Source organism: Eschrichtius robustus, chromosome 19 (genome assembly GCF_028021215.1).
Source record: "Eschrichtius robustus isolate mEscRob2 chromosome 19, mEscRob2.pri, whole genome shotgun sequence".
Classification (NCBI taxonomy): domain Eukaryota; kingdom Metazoa; phylum Chordata; class Mammalia; order Artiodactyla; family Eschrichtiidae; genus Eschrichtius; species Eschrichtius robustus.
In genome coordinates this window covers 53,112,481-53,121,395 of record NC_090842.1, presented here as the reverse complement: position 1 = coordinate 53,121,395, position 8,915 = coordinate 53,112,481, and the positions used below count along the sequence as shown (strand labels likewise).

The window sequence follows — 8,915 nt, the reverse complement described above, 5'->3', positions numbered from 1 at the left end:
ATGGGAGGGGCAGGAATCCTGCTACTGCTGCTGGCTGGGGTGGGCGTGGGGGAGGCCTGGAGACCCCCGAAGGGAAAGTGTCCTCTGGGTTGCTCTTGCTCCAAAGACAGTGCCCTGTGTGAGGGCTCCCCGGACCTGCCCGAGAGCTTCGCCCCGACCCTGCTGTCGCTGTGAGTGTCAGGCCCTCCGGAAGCCTGAGGCTGGGGATGGGAGTCCTGGCACCCCAGGGGCTGGCTCCCCAAGGAAACAGGGACCCATCAGGATCTTGGGAGGGGGGCAGCAAAGGATGTCGGGAGGCCTGAAAGGGGGCTGCTGGGATTTGGAAAGGAGCGCGAGGGAAATTCCAAGGGCAGAGGCAGCATCGGGGCCTGGGAGGAGGGAGAGCCGTGGGGTGGGCTGAGCGCTGCCAGGATCCTTGCCAAGCGAGGAGGGCAAATGCCCGTCTCCCCTGGGATGTAGGGGAAATGCACACACCCAGGGTCAGGTGGCATGCCAGGGTCCCCTCCGCCCCACCCCCGGACACAGGAGACAGCTCTGGGATGGGACTGGCACACTGGAGCGGTTTTCTCCTCGCCCACCATTGCCCACATCCCCAGCTCACTCGTTAGGACTGGAGCCACCCAGCTGAAGGCCGGCAGCTTCCTGAGAGTACCATCACTGCACCTGCTGTGAGTGGGGCCCGGCTTAGCGACGACCACCTGAGGGAGGGGGTGTCCGTGCACATGCGCGTGGGGGAGGCTTGGACACACATACGTGTGTGTGCGTGTCCGTGAAAGCATCCGTGTCACGCACATACTCACGTTGCATGCGTATGTGTGTGTGACCGTGCCCACGCGGGCTGGGGTTGGGAGGGGGCAAGGTTAACGTGTCAGGTAGGGAGCAGCAACCCTGGAAAAATTTCTTTCTAACTTCCTTGCCAGCCTCTTCACATCCAACTCCTTCTCCGTGATCGAGGACGATGCGTTTGCGGGCCTGTCCCACCTGCAGTACCTGTGAGTGAGGCCAGGAGATGGGAGCCCGGGAGAGGAAGGAGGAGCCCCTCTGCGTCTCCTAGAGTGGGGGAGATAGGGGCTTGTTGCCCTGGGGAGGAAGTGTCTGGACAAGGGACCATCCTGGAGGGGGCAAGAGGCCGGACCTCTTGAATGGGGTTGGGGCTCCTGCTCAACTGCCCTCTCTGTTTCAAGATTCACAAAAGGCCTGGATGACCCATGACTGTTTCGGGTCCTACCTGACTTTCGGGAGCCCAGGGAGGTTACAAGAGGCCAGAGATAAGGAAGTGTTTCAGATTAAGAGGAAACTATTCTGGGTTAGATGGTGATGGTGGTGATGGTGGTACTGATGGTAATGGTGGTGATGACCGTATGACTAGGCCAGCATTAGTGCTGGTGCTGGTGGTGATGGTAATGGTGGTGGTGGTGATTCTGTTGCAGCTGCTCACAGGGAAGTGGTGGCATTATTGAGGATGGTGGAGTGGGGATGATTTTGATAAAAATGGTGGACCCAACGGTGATGGTGCTATTGGTGGTACGGAGGATGAGGTTTGAAGGGTTGGTGTTAGTGATAATTATCAGTATTCTGGGCACTGGTAATTATTGCATTGGTATTGGTGTTGGTGTTGGTGATGGTTTTGGGTAGGATGTTGGTGTTGGTGTAATGGCAATGTTGTTGGTATGGGGTTTGGTGGTGATGGCGGAGATGTTCGTATGTATGGAAGTTGTGGCAGTAGTGGTGCTGATGGGTGACGATGTGAGTGCTGGGGGTAAAGGTGATGTTTCTGGTGTTGGCAGTGCTGGTGCTAGTGCTGAAGCTTGTGATAATGGTGGCAATGGTTTTGGTATTGATCACAAAGGCTGTGTTCTTGGTGATGCTTATCAGTGTTGCTGGTGTGGGTTTGGTAATGATGGTGTTGGTGTTGGTGTTGGTATTGATGATGGGAATGGGTGGTGATGGTATTGGTGACAGTGGTGACATGGTATATTGTTGGTGATGACGGCAGTTATTGGTACTGGGGTTGATGACGATGGTAGAGGCACTGGGCATAATGGATGATGGTGGAGGTATGGGTGGTATTATTGGTGCTAGTGCTGGTGTTGGTGATCATGGCAGCAGTGGTGGTGATGGTGGTGGCAGTGTTCACGGTGAGGCTGGCAATGACCCGAGGGTCAGGTTCTTGGGTCCTGAAACTGTAGGCTGGGACCTTGGTGAGGAGAGGTTCCTGGGAGGTTTTCCCTGGGATTATGCAAGGTGTTGGGGGAGAATTCGGCACATTCCAGTGGCCTATGGCTTCCATGGGGTGAGTTCCCCAAGCACTGCAGGGCCACGGCAGGGAACCAAGGGCCGCCCCCTGACCCCACCTTCCCTCCACAGCTTTATCGAAGACAATGAGATTGGCTCCATCTCTAAGAACGCTCTCAGAGGACTCCGCTCACTCACACACCTGTGCGTGCCTCCATCGCCCCAGCCCGCCCTGACAGGCACCCCGCACCCATCACCCAGGCACGCAGCGTATCCTGGGAGCTGCTGATGGTTTCTCCTTCTCTCCCTCCACCAGAAGCCTGGCCAATAACCATCTCGAGACCCTCCCCAGATTCCTGTTCCGAGGCCTGGAGACCCTGACTCACGTGTGAGGCTCAAGGGGGCTGGGAGGGTGGGGGGATTTGGGAATGTTTGGGTGGGGGAAGGGGACATCTGTGCCCACTCTTGGTTGGCACAAATGAGTATGACTGCGATGGTTCCTACATATTTTCCACACCACTTGAGGGCCCTATCCTGAAACCTTGCCTGGGGACGGGTGGGGAGCGTGGCCCCCAGGGAGTGGAATCCGGGTCGCAGCCCCTCCCCGGCCTCTTGCCCCAGGGACCTCCGCGGGAACCCGTTCCAGTGTGACTGCCGTGTCCTCTGGCTGCTGCAGTGGATACCCACCGTGAACGCCAGCGTGGGGACTGGGGCCTGTGCCGGCCCCGCCGCCCTGGCCCACATGCAGCTCCACCACCTCGACCCCAAGACGTTCAAGTGCAGAGCCATAGGTGGGGGCTTTCCCGGTGGGGTGGGAGGGACAGCAGGTGTTCCCGGAAGAAGGTGGGAGATTGGGGAACGGCTGCCAGGGCTGAGGGGCTCACCTCCCTCCCTGCTCTGCCATTTCCTGGCTGTGAGTCTTCTGAGCAAGTAGCATCACCTCCCTGAGCCTCAGTTTTCTTATCTGTAAATAGGGGTAATAAACAGTGACATAGGGCTGCTGTGAGACTTCAGTGACGTACTTGGTGCAGGGCCTGGGAGGGGAGGCCCCCATAAATGTTCATCCTTGTCGTTGTTGTTATTGATATAAAATCGACCATTTAAAAAATACTTCCTATGATCATTTTGCTTTTCCACAAATATATTTTGGTACCTTTATGGGTACTGGGCAAAGCAGAGAGCACAGCAGTGACGAAGCCAGTCCTGGGTCTTGCCCTCACAGAGCCCACAGCCAGAGGCAAGCAGAGAGGGATGGCCCAGAATGATCAGGGCTGGGATGGGGGCAGCACAGAGGGGTCAGGGCCGGGATGGAGGGAAACCATGGAGCTACGGGAGCCCAGAGCCAGAGCGGGGGCCAGGCACAGCTGGAGGGTCAGGAAGGAGTGGACATTTGAGTTCAAACCTGAAGACCATTACTAACATCATCATCATCAAAGCGTAAGACATGTTTTTGGTCTTTGGGATTCACAGAACCAGGGAATTTAACTTAGTCACTCTTCATTCCATTATTCAACAAACAGTCACCGAGGTCCACTCGGTGCCCATCCCTGTGAGAGGCGATGGGCACACTGTGGTGACCAAGGGCCTTGGCCTTGGCCTCATGGGGTCACAGTCCTGGGGGTGGGGAGACAGACATTAAATAAAACATTGCACCAATAAGTGTATGGTACACATTGTGATAAACACAGGGGGTGATGAGAGAGTTTAGGGGGTGGTCCTGCCTTACCTGGGGCATCGGAGAAGGCTTCTCTGAAGAGGTAGCACTAGATGTGGACGTAGCTAAGTGGAGTACAGAGGAAGGGCCCAGCATGCGCAGTGACCCCCAAGGCAGCACAGAGCTTGTCCTGAATGAGGATCAAAGGGAGGCACGTCTGGTTTGCGGGAGTGAGGAAGGGAAGGACACAGATGAGGTGGAAGGTGCAGGCGCCTCACTCTGCAGGACTTTGAAAGCCACAGAGAACAGGGCGGACTTTATCCAGAGGGCTGTGGGAAGCCATGGAGGGTTTTGAGCAGGGAGTGACATGATTTGATGGCCATTTTTAAAAGATCCCCTTTGGATGGGTATGCTTAGTGGTTTGGTTCATTGCTTCAACCCTGGTCCCTAGAAGTAGGGCCTGGCATGTAGAGTGAAGTATTGTAAACTGGAGTCCACCACCCAGCTCCACCGCCACCACACTGGGCAATCTGGGTGCGCCATTACCAAAAATGCTACGTTGCTGTAACAAAGAGGCTGTAAATACCATGAATTAAAGAAAACAGAAGGGTCTGAGGTGAGCAGTCCAGGCGGGTGGGGCAGCCCCTGGGTGTTATCCTGCTTTCCACGGCTGAAACCGAGCTGTGGCCCCGTCCATATGCCAGTTCACAAGGAGAAGGGGAAAGGGCCAAGTCCAGGATGAGCCATCTTCCTGCAAGCAAGGCGAGCACTACAGCCGTCACTCTGCTCTTGTTCCATTGGGAACCTGGTCTGGTCATGGCCACACCGGACCTCAAGGCCGGGGGGCAGCGTAGGGGGAGTGCTGGGCTAATGTGTCCTCTGGCTGGGCAGCTGTGTGCCCAGCTGCTATCCTACCTCCTGGAAGATGGGAAGGATGGATTTGGCTGGACAGCTGGCTGCCTGTGCCCCTTAGCCTCAGTTTCCTCATCTATAAAGTGGATATAATAACAGAACATAACCCATAGGGATCTTGTGAAATTAAATGAATGAATAAATATGCTACTTCTAAGCAACTATTTGATGATGCCACGCAGCTTAGAAAATAGAGTACCACCATGTTGTTGCAAGTTAATACATCTATAGGTAAAAAGATTCCACTGTATGTCCCTATGAGGTCAACACCGTGGTGGTCCTCATCCCAGAGGTGTGCAAACCGGGGCTCAGTGATGAGGACCCGTGGGGTGCCCCTGGCCTGCCTGACTCTCTCCCCTCCCCGCTGCACCCCTTCCCAGAGCTGTCCTGGTTCCAGACGGTCGGCGAGTCGGCGCTGGGCGTAGAGGCGTTCTCCTACCAAGGGGAGCCCCACGTCGTCCTGGCACAGCCCTTTGCCGGCCGCTGCCTGATCCTGACCTGGGACTACAGCCTGCAGCGCTTCCGGCAGGAGGAAGAGCTGTCTGGTAAGCCCACTCCCATCCTCCCGCCTGCCAGGTAGCCTGCCCAGCTCGCCTGACAGGCGCCCTGCTCCCCGACTCCCCACAGCGCCCTCGGTGGTGTCCTGCAAGCCGCTGGTGCTGGGCCCGCGCCTCTTTGTGCTGGCCGCCCGCCTGTGGGGAGGCTCGCAGCTGTGGGCCCGGCCCGGCCCCGACCTGCGCCTGGCCCCGCTGCAGGCCCTGGCTCCACGGCGGCTGCTGCGGCCCAATGATGCCGAGCTCCTGTGGCTGGACGGGCAGCCCTGCTTCGTGGTGGCCGACGCCTCCAAGGCGGGCAGCACCACGCTGCTGTGCCGGGACGGGCCCGGCTTCTACCCGCGCCAGAGCCTGCACGCCTGGCACCGGGACACGGATGCCGAGGCCCTCGAGCTGGACGGCCGGCCCCATCTGCTGCTAGCCTCCGCCTCGCAGCGGCCCGTGCTCTTCCACTGGTTTGGGGGCCGCTTCGAGAGGCGCACGGACATCCCCGAGGCCGAGGACGTCTATGCCACACGCCACTTCCAGGCCAGCGGAGATGTGTTCCTGTGCCTGACACGCTACATCGGGGACTCCATGGTGAGGCTGAGCCCAGTCCCGTGGGGCAGGCACAGGCCGGGCCTGACCTGCAGCAGCGGACTCCCACTCAGGGCTGGCCTTTCAGCACTGACCCCACCTTGCGCACTGACCTCTGAACTCTGACCCGCCTCACGGGCTGACCTTCCTAATGTGCCGATCTTTGAGCTCTGACCCCACCCCAACACTGACTCCAAGACTGTGACCCCTCGAGGCTGGCTGACCCTAAACCCTTCCCCATCCCCCAACACTGACAATGGCCCCAAGATTCTACCGCCAAACTCCGACACACCCCAGCACCTACATTTAATCACAACCGTCACACCCTGAAGCCCCAGGGCTGACGGCCCACCCCCTCCAGCACTCTCTCTCTGGAGTGAGGTACAGCCAGGGGGAGGGCTCTGAGCCTAAAAGGCACTGATCTGACGCAGGTGTTCACAGGGTGTCTGCATGGGGAGCAGACTGTGGGCACAGGGACAGGGGCAGGGAGACCAGGAAGACCAGGAAGGAGGCTGTGTGATGGTCCAGGAGGGACCATCTGTGGCTGGGCTGGAGCGCGGCCAGAATAAATGAGAGACATAAATACCACCGTAGGTGAAACTGACAGATTCCAGGGCTGACTGATTCTATGTGGGGTGTGAGGGAGAGAGAAGGGCTCAGAATGACTCCAAGTCGGTGGCCTGAGCAGCTGGGTGGTGACATTTATGAAGATAAGAAAGCTGTGGGAGTTTGGGGACCTACAGGCCTCTGTTCCCAAGCTGTTCCAAGTCCTCCAAAGCCTAGAGGACCACTGACGGGCAGGCCTGGCCCTCTTGGACCCCAGCCCTAATGAGCGGCCACCCTCCGCAGGTCATGCGCTGGGATGGTTCCATGTTTCGCCCGCTGCAGCAGCTTCCCTCTCGCGGTGCCCACGTCTTCCAGCCACTGCTCATCGCCAGGGACCAGCTGGCTATCCTGGGCAGCGACTTCGCCTTCAGCCAGGTCTTCCGCCTTGAGCCTGACAGGGGGCTCCTGGAGCCACTGCAGGAGCTGGGGCCCCCAGCCTTGGTGGCCCCCCGTGCCTTTGCCCATATCACCATGGCCGGCAGACGCTTCCTCTTCGCTGCTTGCTTCAAGGGCCCCACACAGATCTACCAGCATCACGAGTTAGACCTCAGTGCCTGAGACTGGAAGGGACCCTGGACATGGCTGGCAGAGGGTTGGCATGGGGAGTCCTGGGCCTCTGGATGCCCCATTGCCTGGACTCCTGGCCCTACTCAGAGGTGACTGCTGGTCCTGTGAGATACTGACCACAGGCCAAGTTCAAGGCAAGAGCTGCTCCTCCAGTCTTAAGCAACATCTTGGCTGGGGGCAGATGACCCCTCCCCCTCCAAGGATGACTTGGGGGCTCAGGCTGGGGCACCGCCGCACAGAGCCAGTACAGAAATCATGGGGGGGGGGTGATGTGCAGCGCTCCATGAGGTCTGGAAGCGCCCCCCTCAACCCACTCTCACCCCTCCTATTCCCTGTAAAAGTACTACGGAGAGGATAGCTTTCCTTTTCCTTCTAAACTCAATCCAGCCAATCGCTTTTAGTGCCCGCCTCCGTGACGTCATCAGCAGCTGGGCAGTTTTCCCTGCCGGGCTTGCTAACTTCCTCTGCTGCTTGTGCGCATGCCTGCTGCCGAGGCGGAAGCCCAGCGTGTCTTCCCTGTTGCGCTTGCGCAGGGAATAGGCGGGAAATTGAGAGTTGTTGCCCGGAGTCCGAGGTACCCGTCCTCGGTCGGTGAAAGGGGCGAGGACAGAAAGTGTATGAGCTAAATAAACGCGCTGTGCACCCGCCTCACCGGTTGTTGTGGGGTCACTGGGAGAGGGTGTCTGCTGTGGCATGGGGTGGGGTGAGGGAGGAGGATTGGTGTCCCAGGAACGGTATTATGGAGCGGGGGGAGGTGTCCCAGGGTACATTTTGGCTGCCCTTGTTGAGCTTTCAGGAGGTTTCTAAGGAGTGTGGGCTCATGCTTATGGGGGGCCTCGTGGGATGTTCACGGGATATAAGGGCATTATTAGGGGACAGGTCACGGGCTTATTGTTGGTCTCATGTCTTATGTATTGTAGGAGATACTTCGGGGTGTTTTGAAGGATTTTAGGCATTTTTATGGCTCTTGGGGACATTTTGGAAGTCTTATTGGGTATTGGAGACTGTCTCAAGGGAGTTGAGGGCTTGTTGGAAGTTCTCACACCATGTGGCCATTATATATTATTAGGAGTATCATGGGGAATAATTTAAAGGTCTTACAGGACCATTTGAGTGTTAGGAAGGGTCTTTTATAATAAAATGGGGTCTGAGGTGAGTCGGAGGGTCACTATTATAATCATAAGCTATCTGGGTACTCCTGTTGTGACAGGATGATCCCACATCCTAGTTTTCCTGGGATGGTCCCACTGTCCACCTGAGTGTCCCAGCATTCCATCTGGCTAGAGCTCCCTTTCACTCTCAAAATGTCCCCCATGTGGCTACTACAGCATTTTAAATGGCAGATGTGGCTCCCATGGCCACGGAGGCAGAGGTCAGGCCCCATGCCGTCCGCCAGGTCATGAGGAAGCAGGCCTGTGGGCTTGTCTCAGTGGAGAGATTCAGCTGCCAGCTTCCATGCTGGCCCCCATGCACATCCACCTTCTCCTGGCCCCCAAAAACCCCAACGCGCACATAGGGAGTTTCGAGGCTGCTTGGGCACGAAGCAAGATCATCTTAGAGTGAAAATTGAACAAAGACCCCCTCCAGTGAGAGATGAGATGGAGCCCTGGCCAGGGGGTCTGAGAATTCCATCCTGGAGTTCAGGCTCCTGTGCAGAGCCAGGACTAGGGGAAAGAGTGGCCCTCGGTGCTCTTTCAGCTGATCCATCCTCAACAGTTATGGGCAGAGCCTGGGAGAGGTGACAGGGTCAGCTTGTGAGAGTGGATCAGGTTATTTCTCCCCAGGGGGCATACACACACACACACACACAC

The 8,915-nt window shown here is 57.5% G+C and overlaps 1 protein-coding gene across 1 annotated transcript; it reads left to right on the top strand.

Annotated features, from left to right (window-relative positions):
- LGI4 (leucine rich repeat LGI family member 4) lies at positions 1–7,095 on the top strand. The gene is made up of 9 exons (XM_068528579.1): positions 1–170; positions 597–668; positions 921–992; positions 2,368–2,439; positions 2,552–2,623; positions 2,857–3,026; positions 5,182–5,346; positions 5,429–5,934; positions 6,781–7,095. Exons 1-9 carry the CDS (start codon positions 1–3, stop codon positions 7,093–7,095), a joined length of 1,614 nt encoding a protein of 537 aa, XP_068384680.1.
- Positions 7,096–8,915: the final 1,820 nt, after the last annotated feature.

Bases quoted from the DNA above. Each gene is read 5' to 3' on its own strand.
- LGI4 (XM_068528579.1), top strand. From the start codon at position 1: ATGGGAGGGGCAGGAATCCTGCTACTGCTGCTGGCTGGGGTGGGCGTG. The intron at 2,440-2,551 runs GTGCGTGCCTCC...TCCCTCCACCAG, and splicing joins CTCCGCTCACTCACACACCT to AAGCCTGGCCAATAACCATC. The intron at 3,027-5,181 runs GTGGGGGCTTTC...ACCCCTTCCCAG, and splicing joins GTTCAAGTGCAGAGCCATAG to AGCTGTCCTGGTTCCAGACG.